The sequence below is a fragment of the Megalops cyprinoides genome, chromosome 5 (genome assembly GCF_013368585.1).
Source record: "Megalops cyprinoides isolate fMegCyp1 chromosome 5, fMegCyp1.pri, whole genome shotgun sequence".
In the NCBI taxonomy this organism is placed as follows: domain Eukaryota; kingdom Metazoa; phylum Chordata; class Actinopteri; order Elopiformes; family Megalopidae; genus Megalops; species Megalops cyprinoides.
The window spans coordinates 28,975,107-28,995,975 of NC_050587.1; the positions used below are offsets into that span (position 1 = coordinate 28,975,107).

The 20,869-nt window shown below is 43.6% G+C and overlaps 1 protein-coding gene across 1 annotated transcript; it reads right to left on the reverse strand.

The window, feature by feature from the left end:
- Positions 1-1,670: 1,670 nt before the first annotated feature.
- Positions 1,671-19,349, reverse strand: naa25 (N-alpha-acetyltransferase 25, NatB auxiliary subunit). Its single transcript, XM_036529087.1, has 24 exons — positions 19,287-19,349; positions 16,764-16,849; positions 16,230-16,368; positions 15,500-15,618; positions 15,222-15,296; positions 14,969-15,076; positions 14,754-14,832; positions 13,924-14,035; positions 13,265-13,354; positions 12,774-12,946; positions 12,527-12,639; positions 12,161-12,368; positions 11,454-11,543; positions 10,864-11,044; positions 10,496-10,595; positions 10,044-10,195; positions 9,069-9,194; positions 8,173-8,416; positions 7,809-7,932; positions 7,635-7,700; positions 6,702-6,799; positions 6,400-6,510; positions 5,833-5,979; positions 1,671-1,886 (listed from the first exon to the last, which is right to left on the reverse strand). The coding sequence occupies exons 1-24, from the start codon at positions 19,342-19,344 to the stop codon at positions 1,764-1,766; spliced, it is 2,922 nt and encodes a 973-aa protein (XP_036384980.1). The 5' UTR covers positions 19,345-19,349; the 3' UTR covers positions 1,671-1,763.
- Between the last annotated feature and the right edge of the window lie 1,520 nt (positions 19,350-20,869).

A 20,869-nucleotide genomic window follows, 5' to 3' on the forward strand; every position in this document is an offset into this window, starting at 1 on the left:
TAAAGCCCTAGGGGTAGTTGTAAACATGAGCAGTGTTCGCTGGTCTCTTCTCTCTGGACACATTTGAAAAGCCTTTCCTGACACTGTACAACAGCAATCCTAAGGTCTGTAAATGGCATTGCTACATTGTAAAGCTGTTTTTTGGTATACGTCCACACAGACACACAAAAAAAGGAGAAAAGTTGAAATGAAAATGGGTTTGGCTTCAAAAATGATTTCAGGAACTCAGTGCAACTGACAGAACTGGTAACTTTTTACACAGGGAGACAAAAATTCAGACAAAATAACCAAACAGAAAGCGTGGCAACATGTAGATAGGAGTTCTCTTTTTTACCCATCACTGCAAAACAGATTTTGTCCCCATAACTGAACAGCATAAATGTTTTTTTTTTTTTCCTTTTTCAATATCTTTAACTGTAAACTGTTCATTGGATGTCAACCACTTAAAACGACAGCTTGTCAGCTACAATATAGTGGCATGACTGCATTTACCTTCCAAAAGAGTGAAATACCAAGGGTGGGTGAGCAGTCAGACGAGAAATACCACCTTCTTTGTGTGATTCTATTAGAGATAATACTATAAAAGTTCCCTTCCCTGTCATTTTCCACCATCTGTAAACATGAATGTGCAAACTAAAAATGAATCAATAGCTTTGCACACAAGTATCAGAAGTATATAAAACACATAGAAGTATTTCATTGCTTGTTTGATGTGATCCAATTTAAAAACACAGACCATCAGGGAGGGGTGTACACTTAGAAGACAAAAACACTATATGCTCAAACAAATGTTCCCAGAACTTTCCGCGGTTAACAGCAGATCTTAGCTGTGAAAACACCACTTCATTCCACTAGGGCAATATGTGTACAACGTACGTCAGGAACCGTTCTGTTCTCTTGATATCGGTCAAACACTTTCACTTTTAAAAAACACACATCAGGGTTGACTACACTCTGGTTACACCACTGAAGCTTTGTTTTACCCAGACAGAAGAAGCTGGATCCAGCTGGTGAGTGCAAATGGACAAGCGATTTACCAGCTGACGCAAAATGCCTCCGCCATCAGTCTTTCTGTGAAGGGGAGCCTGAATAAATGTAACACCACAGTCCTTGTAGTGGCTCTTCTGGTATGAGTTTTATTGAATAACTGTACAGGAGTCTGACTGTACCCATAAGCCCCTGCCTTGCTGATGTAAGGGTGAGGGAAGAGATAAAACAGGAAGTGTTTGTAGGTCAAGTACTGCAGAGATGGTGGGAACGGAAGTTGGGGGAGGGGAAAAAAGTCATTTGTTTTTGTTCCTTCAAAGAGTTGCCATTGTGTTCTGCCTAGCAGATTATGTACAATAATTTACTTGAGTAGTTATTCTAAAATTGCTTATTTACTAGCTTAACTATGTGTCTATTTACTCATTTTAGGTACCCTTTTGTTTCTTGCTTTCCATTTCAGATCAAAGTCGGAGTACCCCATGCTTCTGTGCAGAGGAAGAGCTGTGGATTTCACAGGTTGTGTGTGTGTGTGTGTGTATGCGTACATGTGTGCATGTGAGAGAGATATGGAAATACAGAAAAACACAAACATATACACACACACACACACACACACACACACAGAGACAGAGAGGAGAGACAGAGAGAAAGAGAGAAAAAGACAATAAAAACTGGTAAAGAAAACTACAGAGGTAGAGCAAGAGAGGAAAGGATTACAGAGATAGCAGCAGATAAAGAGGGGCGCATGGAGAGTGAGGTGGGTGAGGGGATGGGGTTCAGATCTTGAGGCTCCTCATTGTCTCTGCTCTCTTCCTTAGCAGCTCTCCCAGCTCCTGCATCGACCGCAGGTAGCTGCTCTGCACCTTCTCCATCGCTGACTTAACGAACGTCCCCTCCTCCTGTCGCACACACGCACAAACAAACAACAAAAACTTAAGAACGTGAGCAGTTGCATCTTCTAACACAAAAGGAAAATGATATTCTGCAAGTGGGGCTGGTGAGCCAGTAGGGGGCACTCTTTCTTCAGTAGGTCCCATGCAAGTCCCATGCCCCATGTGCAGTGACAGGGTCACTGAATGAGATGTTAAACTGAGGTCTTGACTCCCTATGGCTTTAAAGAATTACAGGGGTGTTAACCACACTAGTTCTCCGCCTCTGCCCGGCAAGTCATTCACCTACAGCTGACAGGCTACGCAATCCCCTGGATTGCCCGCCAACCATGACTCTCCTGCACTACATTCCTTTACCTTTTACAGCCAAAGTCACCAAGCCCCTTTTCTCCACTTGCCTTAAAGGCGAAACACCCAAAACAGTGACAGAGCAAACATTCCTCTCGCTTGAATCAGCATTTTCTGGAGCTCAGAACGGGGGTACGAGAGAGGGCACGAAGGGAAAGAACATCCACGATGTGCTTAAACATGAGCACATCTGTAATATCTGGCTGTGTGTCAAAGTACCCTCTGACAGAACAATGAAAGATAAATGAGGAAGCCATATCTACATTCATCCCTTAAAACATCTGCGATTGCTTATGCATGATGTTTGCCCACTCTGACCATGTTAGAACAGAAGCTGTTATTTTTCTTATTCTGGAAAAAAATCGATCAGAAAATATATTCAAGAGCGTGACTTCCAAAATGGAGTAGCAGTAGGCCCTTCACATATTAGCTAGCATAAAACAAAGACATGGAAATTATCCCAAGGAAATTACTTGACAGACCTTGTTTTCTGCTAATTGGCTACTGGAAGTTAAATTTAGGAGAATTACCTTAAACTGTGCTTGCACTATTAATTCCTGGCTTTAGGTTCATTCAAACTACGAAATTTCTATGTTTTTATGTATACACTGCTAAAAGGCTTTTTTGCCGTTAGATGGCTGACAGAGTATGTTCAACTACCTGGGGTGTGGGAGGTCAGCTTTTTATAAAGGTGAATGGTACTCTGCAGACATTATAACTCAGTGCTGTAAAAAGCATGCTGCCAGAAAGTCCTTACTGAAATATGAAAGCAAAGCTGGTATTCTTTAGTTGGTAAAAGGCTTCCTTTAGTTGCTTTGAGCTGTAATGTATGTGGAAAATGCCCCCCTTTTTTCCCTCTATGCAACAGTGAGATGTAATTACAGTACAGTGCCCTTATTGGCAGTGTGGCTTTCAAAGGGAAGAAATGAATGGTCTGAGGATACATGACAGCCTGTGTTTTGACTCACCGACTGTCCTAATGCTGTCATGATGCTTTATGGATAGGCAGCTTTTGAATTCACATTTGACAGCCCTCAACTCCTGTCTGTCTTTTGCTAGACATTTCTATGCATTTACTTGCAAGCTCCAGTGATGTTTGTCTGTTCTCTGTAATTAAGGCTGATACAAAACTGAAGAGGCAGGTTCATTATCATATAAAGCATATGAATTTGTCTGATCACCTTACAGTTGTAATTTTTTGCTGGATTTTTATAGTACTTTTTGCTCCTTTCAAGGTTCACAAACTGCTTTAGAGGGAATGTGTGTGTGTGTGTGTGTGTGTGTGTGTGTGTGTGTGTCTGTATACCAGCAAGCTCACCACAGATCATTACAAGTGTAAAGGCCAGGATTCATTTAAGAGAACTCAACAGAGAGACTTTTAGAGGGATTACAGGCTGGGATGGGACTTTGGTCCAGATAAATGCGACCCCCCTGTGTAATACCCTTCCTAGTACCAGAGTGAGTCAGGGCCCAGGTTAACGTCTCATTCAAAAGAAAAACTGTTCCAGAAAGAAACGACTTTGAAATCTTATAACGACAAGGACCATACAGTGTAACTGAAGAGCGCCAAGTTCCATGACACAATTCCATGGCCATCTGATCATTTCCACACAGCCTACTTTTAAGCTGACAGGCAGTTTTAACTAGTGGGCCCCAGGTGGGGATCAAAGCCATGTCCTGCTGCATCCAGAAATGGACAGTGCTGAGTCTGGAAAAGAGCTGGATTTGACATGTTCTTGGAAGAGAAACCTGGACTTTACACAGCAGACTAGAAAATTTTATGTCTCTTTTTGGAAAGGTGTGCTGTGTGACTATGAATGTAACCCCTGTGGTGAAGTGCACACTGAAACTGCAACAGAGATATGGACCATAAATAAGGAACCGACACGATTTCGGTTTGCTTAAATATATTAATTTCACTATCCTGTTAAAAAGCTTTATTACAGTGGCATAAGGAGAGTCTGTGGTATATAATTATGAGTGCACTTGTAAATCACAGGTAGTTTATTTAGGTATGTTCTGAATTAATTTCAGTCTCTATATATTTGAAACATAACTTAGAAATGTTTGCAATGTAAAAGAATGATTTTACGGTTTACGCAAAAACAAAATATGCTCAGCATGTTTATTACAGGTTTCATTAATTAATGAATCAATTCCTAATAACAATTTTGAATAATTAACAATTAGTTCACATGAATCATCGAATCATATTTTCACCTTAAATATGATAATATTTGCAAGATATCACAGTTATGGGATTTTGTATACTTCGTATTAAGTATTTTGCTTTTTGAAGTCAAATGTGTTGAAGCACACATTACCACAGTAGGCATCACATGTGCACTCTTACTCTCCAGCATTACTCTTCCTCTTTCACACTGTAAGGAAGTGAGCAAGAAACACATCTGCATTCGCACCTCTTCCTCCCTGAGATCCTGTCTGCCTTCTCCCACACTATGCAAAATCCTGATGCGGAGCAAACAGTGCTCTGCCCAACATGTCTGAGATAACCTAACTTGCAGTTGTAAAGGTAGGCCACTTCTAACTCACTAGCTGCTAAAAGGTGTCTGTGAGGCTGTCAGACTCATGCTGTTGCAATGGCTGAGAGGCTGCCACTAGGGGGCAGTACAACAAAGGGAAAACTGGAGAACAGAATATGATTGCCTTGCTTTTTAAATTACCTGCAGAACTGCAGGTTTTTAATTCCATTTTTAACAAGGACATTATGATGCCGAAAAGCATTTTAACGGACTGCAATAATCCTCCTCAAATTCTTAAATCCTTGTTATTCTACCCATAATTATGACTGCATTTATTAGTTGGGCTACTAGTCATAGAAGCACTTGTCTTATTATCATTACTGTTAGCTTTGTATGTAGTCTTTTGCAATCAGAGAATTAGAAATATCAAACACGCATCCCAGAGGGAAATCTGGCTTGCCAACTCCCACAATCACTCAGACTACCTTTAAACTACATTTGTAAGGCACTCATAATTCTTTTCATTGCTTACCAGACACCCCTTTCTAAAATGGCTTACACTGTGTACTACTGTACTACTGTATTACTCATTTATAGCTGGATATTCACTGCAGCTATACAGGTAAAGTACCTTGCTCACAGATACAAGAGCATTTGACTGTGCAACCTTCTCCTTGCACTCTCATCACAGCTTCCATCAGTAAATATTTTAATCGCATTTAATTTGGCAGGATTTTGTAAGGCAAAAAATTTGGTTTACATCTGATTTGCAAATAGCAGCTAGTGATCTCAATGGGTACCACTTGATAATTCAACATCCTATGGGTGAATAAAGCTGAATTCTATTGTAGCCATGACAACAGGCACTACCAAACACCCCACTGAAAGCTCTCATTCACAGGCAGATTGTGGTAAAAAAAAAAAAAAATTACAGAGCAAACTATGAAAAATTGCTCAACTTTCCATGATCCAAAAAAACCACAACCTTGAGTTTCCAGGTTTGTAATAGCACATTTTCACATAAAGCTGTCCAGAAATTTATGAGCTCTACAGAGAGTGGATGTTTTAAAAAGAAGTATGAGGACACACTCGTACACACACACACACACACACACTATACATACCTCTGAAAGTGCTCGTCCTTCCAGTGACAGACCCCCCAGTTTCAGTGCAATCAGACTGGCCTCCAGTCCCTTGATGTGGTCCACGACCTGGGTGATTAACGCCTGCAGACTGCCCATGTACTCCTGGTACACACTGAACACTGCGGGCTGGATCAGAGGAGCAATTATCAGTACTAAACACTTTTACCTTCAAAGGCCATACAAGCAGTAAATGAATTTAGTTCAAAGACACCTAGGGTGGTTCACTGAGAAAAATAATATCCAGGGAAAATGCTTGGTAGGCTGGAACTAGCTTTATAAACAGTAGTGACAAACCAAACTCATTCCAAATACATTTTTATGTAAAAGTAAGCTCAGCACACTAAGGGCACTTATTAAGAGCGTTTTTCTGGACACACACGTTAACAAAGAAAAGGAAGGGAGAACTTATTCTCCAGAAATTTGGTGAAGGTCCACAAGATGTCAATGAAAATCATTAAGGTAAATCTGTAACCCAGTCCAAACCGGATCACAAATTTACCCCCATCTGGGTAAAGAAAACTTCCATTACCAGTTCTGTCAGTTTACCGTGGCTGTATTGGTCTCCTTTTTCTTCTTCTTCTTCTTCTGTAAGCTGGACTTTAGCGGCCGAAGGACGTTACCACAGTAACTAGACACCCACAGGACCACACAGACGGTCTGTGGATGGGAAAGCAGGGCGACCTCAGATAAGACGGCGCTACATATTACGACTGTGTTATTGCATGTTGTTTTGTGAATATGTCTGCCTCTATCTCTGTCGTTTGAAATGATCACAAGCTTTGATTCAGAAAGCAATAATCTGCTGAAGGAGATTAGTGTGGAATCATTCAAACATGGGGACAGCTCACCTCAACAAAGAAGACTAGGTTTTCTAATAGTGATGGCTGGGTCTTACACTGACTGTCATTCACCTCCAACAGATCGCCTTTGCATTTATTAAACATCTCTGGAAGAGCAAACAGAAAGAAAAGAAAGAAAAGCATAGAGCTTACTGGGGATAAAGGAATGATAAAGCATTCTGGCTGCTATCAGCTTAAAGTCTCTCTAGGCTTACTGATGAAGCCGCTTTCCTTAATGGGGTTGAAAAGTGGGGAAAAAACCACAAATTTTCAGAGAAAAATAAAATTCATTCACACGCAAACCAAACACATTTTATGTATTATGAACATTTTCCTTTGATGTTCATAAGCGAATAAGTACATAGATGTACACAACATGTATTATATGCATACATACACACAGATTCAATGTGTGTGTGTCATAGTAGGAAGACAAGTTAGAAAAAAATGCCCACATTTTAGAGAATATTATATTTTTAATGCTCTCAAATATGTACTTTAATGAATGTGCTCAAGACAACATTTTGATCTAAGGGACTTCGTGAACCATATACTTAAATGAACTTCTAGATATTTCTATCTAATGAGACAGCAAATAAGAGCCATTACATCAAAACATGTTCACTAAAATATACATTTGGGAACATGAAACAGAGAAGAGGCATTCTCTTTGTACTTTCCTATGTGGCCAACAACTTTATTTATGAAAAGACTGAATTCAGACAGACAGCACAGAGCATGGTGTGCCCTCTATTCAGGTATTACAACTTTATAATACTTCACACAGTCTATTTGCCACCTAAATGAATTCATCCTGGTCCAAAAACAATATTATGAACTATAATAAAAGTGTAAAGACGTATCTATGAGTAATTAACACATCCCCAGTTAGACCAGCTGATTTTGCGCAAAAAACATCTACACCCCAATCACTCGACCTACCTTGTAGCTGCGCTATTAAAGATTTGAAACTATTCTCTATTTGCGTTTGGACCTCTGATGCATCTTCTGCAAAAAAAGAGAACGGGCAGTAAGTTAACTTGACAGTCAGTCTCCCTCACCACCCATCCCTCCGCTCCTCGACTGTCTTCATCCCTCCATCTCTCCCTCACTCACCCAGGCCCGTTGCATCCAGCTCCTGCAGGTGGGCAGCTAATTGGAAGGCAGTGGCCTGGCACTGGCAGCTTCCGCTGGCCAGGGCGGGCACCAGACGAGTGGAGGGCGGGCCAAGTAGTGGGTACTGCAGCAGTGGGGAAGGCGAGTCACATCACTGACAATTACATCATCAACATCCTCTTTTAATAAAGTGCCCCCTGATACGGTGCTCCATTCAAACTGGCCCACCCATTCAGTTTGACATGAATGGGAGGGCTTGTCACAAATGCTAAGTCATGCGTCTGAATGACGTGATAAATGATATCTGTAATAAGAGAAGAGAAGGTTTCTTTGTGCAGACAGAGAAAAGCAGGGGGCGGTGTACCTGGATGCCCTTTTCTGTGAACTGGGCTGCGTTGTGCAGTGCAGTATCCAGCTGGGCCAGCAGGGGGCGCAGTGTGTCTGGTTTCACTGCCACGCCATTCTCAGCCGTCTTCTCCGAGTTGCGGGGTGCAGGGGAGTGGCCCAGTAAGGCCAGGGAGCCAATCAGGCGCAGCGTGAGGGACCGCACCTTCAGCCACGCAGACTCCTCCTCCAAGGACTGTCTCCTGTGCTCCTCTGAGAGCTGCCTGGTGGGTGACACACATACATGTGAATATGTGTATACTATTACGGTAACTCACAACACCATACCTGCCATCAAATACCAAAATACATATCTGTGTTACTGCTAGCCTTCGTAAAGCATTTGAATTCCTATGCCTAACTCAATCTGTGGATGCTATGGATGCAAACATACGCTACACCTCAACCATACTAAATACACGTACGTTAGCACAACATAACTTACAGTAGTGTACCTTTATCAAATGCTCCAATATAGATCTGCATTACTTATATCCAAGAAGACAGAAAACAACACAATTACATGTAAAGTTACTCCTGAAACTTCACCTCTCTAATTGTTATTCTTATTCTTCATTTTCTTAGCAGGCACCCATATCATAGGGAGCTAAATAGCTTACAGTTGACACATCACCATTTACACAGCAGGATAATTACTGAAGCAATTCAGGTTAAGTGTACTGCTCAAGGGTACAATGCCAGCATCCAATCCAGAATTCAAGCCTACAGTACATACTTTTGGTTACAAGCCCAGTTTCCAATCTGCTTTTCCACACTACCAAATGGATAAATGATGCGATACAAATGAATGGATCAGCCTTTCCGATCAGGCACAGGAACACCGTCAATGCATTCAAGGACAGGAGCAGCCCCTACCTGTCCTTGGGGTCCCAGCTGGTGAGCACAGTAAGGTCCCGGTTGTCCCTCATGTCCGCCCAGGGGATGTCGTCCTCCTCAGGACACAGGCCCATGGACTTCACATTGTCCTCGAGGCTGGACGATCTGTGTGGGCCCAGGGTAGCATCACAGACACAGACAGACACAAAGCGATTCAGATTCAAAAGCTGCATTGCAAATTCTGGTACTACACTGCAAAAACTATAAAGCTATGACTACAAATCTAAACTGCAGATTGTACATCCAGCAAATGTGATCAACCAACTAATCACATTTCAATGCATATGAATACACGTGCACAAAGGTGAACAGTCACAGATGTAAGTATGGACAGATATCCATGTACACAGAGGTCAATGCTTACAGATGTGAAAAGCCTGCATGTCCAGGCATGCAGACGTAAAAGTAAACGTATAAAAATTACGCTATTGTCATTTAGCAGATGCTCCTATCCAGAGCAACTTACACAGGTTACAATTTCAGCCATTTATACAGCTGGATATTTACTGAGGCAATTGTGAGTTAAGCACTTTGCCCAAGGGGACAGCAGCAGTGCCCCAGTGGGGAATCGAACCAGCAACCTTTAGGTTAAAAGCTCTGCTCCTTATCACCACACCACACTGCTGCATACACATTACGTTACTCTACTAGGCAGACACTCTAATTCAGAGCAAGTTCCATGGCTTCTGTTTTACATGATATTTCTCTCAACATGTAGATACTTAAATGTAAGGACCCTGTTCAAAGGTACAATAGCAGTATCCCACTGGGGAAGTGAACCAGCAACCTTTCAGGTTACAAGCCCTGCTGCTTGCCATAACGTTCAAGCGTGCAGGCTTAATTCTGTTCAGACACAAAAGGGCGGTGTGCAGTTGTGCAGTTGTGAACGTGTACGGATGACAGGTGTGTGGGTGTGGACTGCCCAGGGTCCCAGGCGCGAGTCGCAGGGCTCACATGTCCGCTTCCATGAGGAGGTCCAGCAGCATCCGCTCCGTGCGCACCTGGGCGAAGTGCAGCGAGCGATTCAGCCGGCTCCTGAAGGCGATGAACTCCGGGATTTTCTCAAATGCACCATACTTATAAGCTTGAATGATATATTCTGAGGTCTGAAAGGAAGAGAATGCGCCCGCTTAAAAAATGGAACCCAAACATAAAAACAGGCTTGCTTGGGCAATTACAAAAGAAATATGCATGAATGGCATTTGAAAAAAGAGACTTATTTAAGTCAACCTGGAGTTGTCAAAAACTTGTCAAAAGGAGATTATTTTTAAAATCTGGTTTAAAAAACCAGTCAGAGACTGTAAAATGTTAAGACTATTAGTGTTGAATGAATAGTTGATTCTAAGCAGTGACATCGTCTGTGCCTTTCAATGCGGAAAATAAAAAATTTGAACAGAAGCACTTACATCTTTCTGGTTCGAGTGGAAAAACCTGAGAGAGAAATTACATGACTGGGAGGCAGCTGCGAAGTGGCCAAAGGACTCTGCATAGCGGGTCAACAGGTACCTGCCCACAGAGAGCGAGAGATGGGACAGGTGAGTGACAGTGACCTGTCATATTAGTGCCCAATTATGTGGTTCATGATGTCTTTGCTCTGGAAAAACAAACTTTTCTTCAGGAAAAATGGTCTCATTTACTCCTTTCTTGTTTCTGTAAGGTAATATAAAAACTAAAAACTGTACAAAGCTACCCTACATTTTTGCAATCAAAATCAAGAGCAGGAATCTAGTGTGGCCTTCCTGAAACAATGCCACACCCCCTTGCTGCCACTCACCCGATGGTGTCGTGCTGCACATGCTTGGCGTCCAGGCTGGAGTACAGGTCCACCACGGGTTCGAAGGCCCCCAGGCGACAGAAGAGGAGGATGAGGAGCAGCTTGAACTGGGCGTTGGAGGAGCTGTGAGTCAGGCCTTCCTCCAGCAGGCCCAGGCACTGCCACAGCATGCCCTCGTCCCCTGCGCAGCGCAAAAAGGGACAAGGTCAGGGGCTGCCACTTCTTTCAGAAGCAGGGTGTCTTTAGTGACCAACACAATAGGTGACAGGGGCAGGCTGAACCTTATGAAACATAATTAAGATGAATGGAATGTTCAACATCAATCAGGGCTAATAAATGGAAGGTTTGATCACACTATTGCTAAAACCAAATTTTAACATAAGAATGCTATACGTGCTATGGTGTAATTCTGCCCCTCAAACATTGATTCTGGACCAGTTTCCACCCATCAGACAAAATGGTTTAAGTTAAGGGCTTGCTGATCCTGGATCAGCTCTGAGGGTCTGTGGGGCGAACACAGTGTATAGAAAGAAGCATATCGTAATGAGGATAATCTTCCTGTGAGACAGAAAGAGAACCACAGGCCTCACCAGTTTCCCTCCAAAGGTCAATATAGACGTGGGCAGCCATGAGGCAGTACATATCGGAGAACTGCAGCTCTGTCTTCAGACATGACTTTCCTGGTGGCAGACAGTGGGTAAAGAGTAACACACAGATGCCTTCAAAGGATCAATCCTGCATGGTACCAAGTGTTACAGCACAATCGACAAGAATGTAGGAGCAGTGCACACCCATTAAAATGCACTTAAACCATCCTTAAACATCCTCATACAGGTACAGGCATCTGACACACTGGCCACTCAAATGCTTGACTCCTGAGGCAAACATTCAAATTACTATTCATGTTAAATGCGAGTCAGTAGTGTGGCATTAAGGTTAAGGGACTAGACTAGAGAGCTGATCATTTCCGGTGATCTCCGGTTGTACCCTTATACAAAGCACTGAATCTGATTTGCTTCAGTAGATATCCCAGCTGTATGAGTGGACAGTGCATACAAAATGTAAACTTTGTGAGCTGCCCTGAATAAGGGCATCTAAGAAAAAAAATGGCATATGTAGATATACATTTGCACAGACACACACACACACATATGACCTGATGTTTTGCTCAGCCAGGATCCAGCCTGACCAATAAGCTCCACCAATAAGCCCCTCTCTCTCCTCTTCAGTAACAGTGCCATTAAAACTGCAAAGAGGCAGCCTAAGGGAAGGCCCCCCGTGGGGGTCGTCGGCTTACCAAACTGCAGGCCGTGGCGGTAGTGGACCTTGAGCTGTCGGATGAGGTCCAGCTTGCCGGCGGGGTCCAGGGCGTGCTGCAGGCCCAGGGAGCGGCTCAGCTGCGCCACGCACAGGTGCCTCTGCAGCGCCCGCGTGTCCCCCGGCAGGGCCACCCCGTCCTCCTCCGACACGGCGAGCGGCACGGCCTCCATCAGCTTGTTGATAAACTGAGGGGGAGGACCACACTGATTTCCCAAACCGGTACGTGACATTTTCAGAATGTTTCCACAACGCTTTGGCAGTGCGGTGTGGAGGAAGCAGCATGTACAGTATGTGTTCTGAGGAGAGCTGCCAGACTGAAGCGTCACCCTGCAAGTGTGCTCACCTGCACGTGCTGATCTGGCATCAGGAGGTCCAGGAAGATCTTTAGGTCCGTGATGCAGCAGGGTTTCTCCCCAAACTTCACAAAGTACTGGAACATGAGCTCCAGGGGCTCTCCTGTAGACAGAGCGAAGCTAATTAGGCAAGCATAGTGGCAGTAGGTACCCAGCCATTGGTATTACACGGCTGGGGACTGAACCCACAACCTTATGGGGACAGGGCAATGCAAGGTCAACAGTGGAGCTGTGTACCTAGCTGGAGCTCCTCTGGGCAGCCCCTCCCTCTTAACCGGCGAATCAGCTCCAGTCGGGCTAGGTAAGGTCCCCGCAGTGGCCGGGACTCCTTTCCCTCTTCCACAGCCAAACGCTCCTCTACAAAGCTGATGGCCTGAGCCACAGAACTCTGAACGTCTCCCTCCACGCAGCTACGACACAGAGGGAGTCACAGGTGCCAAAGTCAGGAAAAAGAACAAAAATGCAAGAGGAAAGCATACACAGAGTGAGTGAGGAAAGAAAAACAGTCAAAGGTGCAAATGAAGGAGAGAGAGGAATGTGAAAACAAGTGAAAACGTGGCTTTTCACGCGTCTTTGCCTTTTGCGTCACTCAGCTGTCACACGTTTTTTGGACAGTTACTTATTCCTCCAAAATCCACCGATGTGCTAAGAAGGCAAGGCGACACGCATAACAGCAAGCCCTACTCTACCAGAGCAGGCCTGTGCTGTAAACCAACGCGAGCACTCACTGCTCTCCTTCTGCGGGCGGGGTCCAGGCCAGGTCGATGAGGTGAAAGAGGGAGTCGAAATAGGACATGTAGAACTGCCAGTCATCCGGGCTGCGGAGAGAGCGGGAGAGCAGAACAGACCGGTGATGGCTCGCAGAGCAGGCCTGATCCTTATCTGTGTTTGTTTGGCATTCTACCAATCAGTGCCACTCAGCTACATCAATTACCATTTCATTACGGATTATCAAGACAGATCTAAATAACGATATGAGAGAGTGAGTGAGAGAGAGACAGACTACGAACAAAAAGGAATACAAACGTTCCCTGCTGAGCGTGAAGTGAATCATATTATACTGTGTGGCACAAAACACTTTGAGCTCAAAGAAAATGCTAAGTTCCTATAACATATTCTCAGCACAGATTATAACCCTAATATACGGTATAAGGCAAGACTACCCAACCGTGATGCTACAAAGGCACTGCCAAGGTGCCCTCTCCCTCCACCAAATATTACACAACCCTCAGCTTCCCTATTTGTCTTACTGGACATATGCAACTCATGAATTAAGAAGATGATCAGTGGTGTTATAAAAGGAAAAAAAAACAGTGGACACTGTGGCTATCTGGGAAGAGGGTTGGGTGATTCTTGGGGAGTGTTCTGGTGTGTATGGGGTGCTTACTTCTTGAGTAGCAGCTTGCGGGACAGGGCATTGCACTCTGGCCAGCGTTCCAAGCGCCGGTAAAGCACCATGCACTTGTTCTCCCGGCTCTGCAGTTCACTGGTCAGTTTCTCTGGGGGGTAGTGGGAGGAGGAAAGGTTACTGCATGACCTTTAATCACTTGACACAGACAAGTGCCATTACTAGGCACAGGAAAAAATGCAGATGGACAACCACCCAGATGGATAAGATGCTAAAACTATGCAAAGACGAGTGCAAACCAGCAGCACAAAAACACTGACTCACAGCCTCTCGTTTCCACGTGACACCTCTATTATTACACTATGAGACCTCCATAAAGCACAATTACAAAGAACTTAACCCAGACACAGACCCAGGATGACCACTGACAAACTTGACAAAAACCAGTGACAGACCAACCTTGCTCTGTAACAAAGGACACTGTATGAAAACTCTACTCTACTGCTAATGTCACCAGTGTAGCAAGGGTGTCCTGAGGTTGGATCCACTGTAATTGGCAAACCCCACAAGCACATGTTGTATACTACCAATAACATCTGTTTACTCATCTATGCCAGAAAGAACCAAGTCCCAGGTGGTAAAGACAAAACTTGCCTATCATCTGTAGCCACACCTGACAGGCTGACTACAGGTGACTGTACTTGATAATGATACAGCATGGCAAATGGCACAACTACACACAAGATAAGCTAACAAGAAATCTGCTTCTGCACAGCCAAAAACACATGGCCTTATGGTCACTGGAACTGCAGATTAAAACAGTTAACAGCCCTGAATCTCCAGCAGCTGTTGCCTCCAGCGCCTCTTACCTCCCAGTGGCCCTCGCACCACCTCCAGCGCCTCAACGTACTTCCCCAGGCGCTCCAGGATCATGAAGTACAACTGTACCTGTGGAGCAACCACAGTGAACACAGAGTGAGGCCTGGGCAGGCTGCAGGGCATTCCTGTGTGTGTGTGTGCGTGTGTGCGCGTGCATGCACGCATATGTGCGCATAGGCGTGTTTCATACGCAGTCTCTCCCCACCTCCGCTTCTGCCTCGATCTTCTCCTCCTTCACCATCTTCTCCACCATGCGCTCAGCCAGGGGCAGGAACATCGTCTGGGACAGCTTCTCGTCCTGCGCCGAGATGGCCTGGGATATGCAGGGACCCAAAGAGCATACAGCCAAGAGCTTATGAAATATAACTGGTATAAACATCACTGTGACAATATATCTAAAAAAATCACGTGTACATTTCAATTTACAAAAGTTGTGATTTCGTGAATGGCTGACCTACCTGCATCACTAAGCTCATAACAGACCAGAAGTAATATGGGTTTTTGGGAACAATCTTATAAAGTGCCATTCCAGCCTGTGAAAACATAAGACAGACATTCCAACTATTTCAATCTGACATTAAAAAAAAAATCATTATTAACAGCACAAACCAAATGGCATAACTTTGACTGTAGATAATTGTAGAAATAAATGATTATGGATAATCATGCGCAGTAATTAGATAATTAAATGCCTATAATGGACTAATGAGCGGAAAGCAAATGTTGTCTCACTAACCTGCTGCATCTTCTTGTACTCCCCAACGCGAGCGTAGGCCATGAAGAGGTGAGAGTGGTACTCTTCACTGCTCGGTACCTTTCTCACTGCTGCCTCATAGAGCTTTGTCACTAACTCAGCTGCAGAGAGGACATCACAGACACCGACTCAGTATATGGAGCCTATATCTCAACGCCTGAATCCTAAAGGTCACCAAGCAAATCCTGAAGATCACCAAGTGAAATCTACTGCCCCACACCTGAACCCTACAGCTTGGCATTTGGATCTTCAGGGCTTAGCACCAGGATTCTCAGGACTCAACACATGGAGACTATAGCCTACAACTGTATGGCTCAGCATGTGAACCTGACAGTTCATTACCTGGACCAATCACAGCTCAGAATCATTGTCTCTTACTTAAATCACATGAAGTATCCCTGGACACAAAAGCTGAACCCTAAACTGCTAACAAAAAAACCTGATCTGTACCATGTTCTCACATTTAACCACTACTAAACAGCAGTACCTTATATTCACTTTAATGTTACCAGCTAACTCGTTAATCACTCACTATTGAAACTGGAACTTTATCTAATTCATCACCCAAAAATAAAACATCTGGGTATCCCCCATCAAAAACAACAACTCCACGAGGGCTTCCTTAACAGCTAAACAATCAGAACTAAACCAACATATACTGACACAGATACTAGCACCAGAAACAGAGCAAACATTAAGGTATGTGACTCACGCCGGTGCATCTCTCTGTACAGTATGGTGAGTGCTTGAAGTGAGTTGTCATCGGTGGGCTCCAGCGTGGCCACTTCCTGTGCCAACAGGAAGGCCTCATCCTGCTTGCCAGTGCGCTGCAGACCAATGGCCTTCAGGACCTAGGCCCCAACAAAAGCAAAGGGCTTAGCCACAGCAGTGAAGCCCAGATCATGGAACAAGCAGCACAGAGTCAGTAAGAACAGCAGAGCCCAGAGTCTGGGATGAACTGTACAGCACTGGAGCCAAGAGCAAGAAATTGTACCACATTATTTACAGCAGCAAACCAGTGCAATCCGTTGCAAACAGACAGACACTATGAAAATGCGTTAAAAGTGCTTATTTTGCCTTTACAACACAGACACTGAAGAAGAGACACTGCTTCTGAGAAAATCTCGGGACGAAAATAAGTTTTATGTTTGTAATTCCAACTTTTGCTTTAGATACACGCTGTCATTTAATGAGCACCCAAACACTTGATATGTTCCCTTCCTGTTAACCTTTAAAAACTACCCACCTTGGCACAATGAAGATCCTTGTGCTTCTTGAGCAACTTGTCGGCCTGCTGGATTGCCATCTTGTTATTGCCATTGTCAAGGTAATCTAGAAAGGCAGCATATCACTCCATTTCAGTGATCCAAGGACCTTCTCAACAGAGACAACTTTTCTCCTTTCTGCAGTATATTCCCTCTTTATAGAAACATATAGGAATTAATTCAGCAAAATGCTGTGCTCTGAAACGATCAGCAAGATGTTTCACAATGCCGCTCAAATCAATTAAAAATAACAGAAAACAAATGAGGTTAGTAATGCAGTTTTTCAGTGGTGGAACTGATGCATTGGGCAATGGATGCAGTGGATGCCCCCCACTGCTGCTTGTCTGAACACTGGCCAATCAGCATTCGCCCTGCCATCCAGACAAGAATTCTTCCCTGGGAACATATCAGTGACAGGACCAGCTGCAATCCTCCATATGACAGAAAGACAGCATAAAGAAACAGAGGGAAGATCGAGAAAGAGAAAGGGAGAGGAGAGAGAGATCAAGTGAGAGATGAATACGTCACCATCCCCCATGAGGGAGCCTACAGGACTGTGAACCAAAGCAGCATGCAGGGTCGTGCTTCACGACAGCTGGCCACCAAAATTACCCGTGCCAGACGTCCAGACTATTTTACCCTTGTGTTTGTGTTCTGTGATGCCTGCACCAGCTGAATATAACACCAGCTAGTAACACATCTCTGCGTGCAGTAAGCATTGAAGCTCAGCTCTTTCATGGACCTTTCCATGACACACATTGCTTCCTCTCTTTAATCATGTTCTGTGTGTTTCTGCAATGTTAAACCCATAGTGTCTATCCACAACAACTCTAGAATATCCTTTATGGGTAAATGCTGCATATTTCATGTGGAAACATTCCATGGGAATTTTAAGGAGTCAAAATCTAGAGGCTTGCAGCATTCACTAAAAAAAGAAGCAAAACACGATGTACTATAATCTCGCCGGTTCTGTTCACCTGTTTATCTCCCATTGCACTCAGTTATTTGAAGTCTGTGGCAAGGTCAGATAATACCTACAGCCAACCCTATGTTCAGTAATCCCTTCAGCAAGTGTGGTTGCTCTACATAATCACAAGTGACTTCTTCATTGATAAAAATAACCTGTCCAACTTCCAAGTATATAGAAAAGCGTCGAGAATGTATTTTAACTCTTGGTGCAAACGAGGATGAACCCTATTAGGAGGCCACAAGCGATATACGCCTGCAACCACAAGACAATGATACTCCGGACAGCAACAGTAGAAAGCCTGTGCTTCAACACAACAGTTTCGAGAACTTCAAATCGTTATAAGCAACGAGAAACAGATCTTGCTACGCTACTCAATTACTTGTGGCTAAATTAGAAACATACATACTTAACAAAATCTCCTACCAGTCAATACCATTAATCTCATGGCTGTTCTGCCGCTAGTTGTTAAAAGTTAAAGTTGTTTAAAAAGTTGTTAAACTGAGATACAAATAACAACACTTCTGGCTAGTTTCACCTCTTGCGATAAGGTCAAACAAGAACAAACAAGCAAAGCATGTGGCAGCCGACAGCTGAATCAATGACAGGACAGCGGCTAAATTCAGCCAGAGAGCTAGCGAGCTAGCTAGTAAGCTTAGCTTACTTGTCAAACGAGCTGCTACTGTGCGATTACCAGACAACGTTGGTTCAAATGAAGAAACGACAAGTAGCAAGACAGCTTAAGTATTGTAGCTAGCAATACCCAGATAACCTCAGTAATGTTACTGACAAACACTGCTTTGAAAAGCAACGGGTCTGTCCCGGACAGTGACTGATAAACTAACTTGCAAGTCAGCAAGCAAGAGATGGTGACGAATCACACTTAACTATTTCGCTAACACCTGGACACTGCGCTAGTGATGTGTAGCTATCTAGGCAGCTAGCTAACAGTGCAGGATCTGTTAGCTTGCTATCATACAGGTCAACAAAAACGTTTAGCCTAACTAACAGTACAGCAGCATATCAACACCTTCTCAGTCACTTCCTTGGTGGCTAGCTAGCTACAATCTCCAGGAAGCGATACACTGGCTGAATAAACCGCTAAACAGCAGGTCCAGTGTGCACCTTGCCCCGCTTAAACACCTGCATCTGCATTCCCCCGCTAGCGAGCTAAGTTGGGTAGCTAACAATCCGATCATAACAGTCTGTCTGGTTATCCAGAGGGGCTATTTTTACGTTTGCAATAGAGCGTCCGATGCATTCAGCTAACTGACAACAGAGTCCTTGCTAGCTGCACATTCCAATAATTACACGAGGACAGCTTCCAACCGCGATGAAGCGGCAATGACATTCCGCGCAGCCGGCAAGCTAACTGAGTCCGAGGCTGGAGCCTTAGGCCCCCCGAATTTTGCGACCCTCCACACCCCAAAGACAAGACCCGATACCAAAGCCACTCTCCCTCAGGGATTCATATATTTCGCCGCAAAACCCACCTCTCTACAAAAACTCTCATTTGCAGATGACAATGAATCATTACCGTAAATAGGTCTGAGTCTCCTGTCGTTTGGGTCCTGCACATGGCCCCGCGCAGCCATGTTGGGGGAAATAGCGATTTTTTGTACGCATGCGCCGTACAGTCAAGCCTGAAATAATTAAAGAGCCAGTGAGCAGTTCAAATGTACACAACCAGCTCAACAGATGTGTTGCTGTGAATTGTACAGTCTAATAGACAAATTAATAATATAATGTAATACAGCTTTATGATAAACTAGATTTTATGTTTCATCACCAGTCCAAGTCCAGAAATTTGAAATGACACCCGAATACGTAGTATAATTATTATTGTAATTACGAAATGACATGTTTTTTAGTTAGTTTCTTTAACACATTTTGTAACTATGCGCTCATTTAAAAACCTAATACAACACTCCAGACTGAATTGGGAAAAATGCCCCTTTTCACTTTCAGATATATTGAGAGATGATGAAATTTGTTGTTCAAAATGCGTCATCCCAATGTCCTGATTCCTCAAATTATATATTACTGTCTGTTAGGGGTCGCTGGAACCATCTTCCCAATCACCGGAGATCAGCGGTAATGCTCAGATCTGATGCATGAACGCATAAGGACATGGCAACGAAATAAGGAATAGTCTGTAGATAATATAACAGTTTATTAAACTTGGACAAATACATTTCAACCTATTTTAACAAATAAAACACATTTAAATACATTTAAAATACACACAAAACATCTGGAGCTCCATTTACTGTAGCTGTAAACAACGTTAGGTGATTATATGGAACATGCAAATGAAACAGTGTGGCTTCCACTTCCATTCAAACCCACTGGGTAACTGCTTCATTTATTTACACACATATCACCTTGTGGGGAAGATAAAGAGAGATTAAATATTTCTATACCCATATTCAAGGGCATCATACAAATGGAAATACAAAAAAACAGCTGGTACTACCCAAAGCTTCACAGCATTAGCAGCACTGCGGCAATCCCCAGCAGCATCCTGTCCGATTCCTTAAGAACTCCATGCCACAGGCAGTGCAATGTAGTCCCCCTGATCCTGTGAGGAGCTTTTGCCTCTGCAACAGCACTGTGTAGCACTAGCTCCTCAGGTCCTTCCGTGTCTCAACACTTACAAATATATTTGTCACAGATGTGCCATCATGTGCTGCTGTGACAGCCTAGAAAGTGGATAAGTCTGTCATAGCTAAAGGCCTCTGAGGGGAGATTAAAGGATATGAGAAAAGGGGAAGGTTATATAAGGGTCCCCCAAAGATGGATATTACTATTGTAGAGTACAATGCAGTACAGTACTTGCTTTCTATCCAGTAAAGGTAACTAGCACCAGGACAAAAAGGTTACCCCAACAGAAAAGTTCCCCCGTTACAATGTACTGGTTTCTGTGTCGCAATTACCTGTGTTTGTCAGTATTTTAAATACGCAAACACACTTCATTTCCTTGGCCAAGCTAGCTTTTCAAGTGGTCGTGGGCATTCATTGCAATTAAAAACAAAAGAGCTAGCTAGTGATCTAATTTAATTTGCATCAATTTCACAGCTAAAATCACAAACACAGTTACTAAAAGATTTCATGTATAAT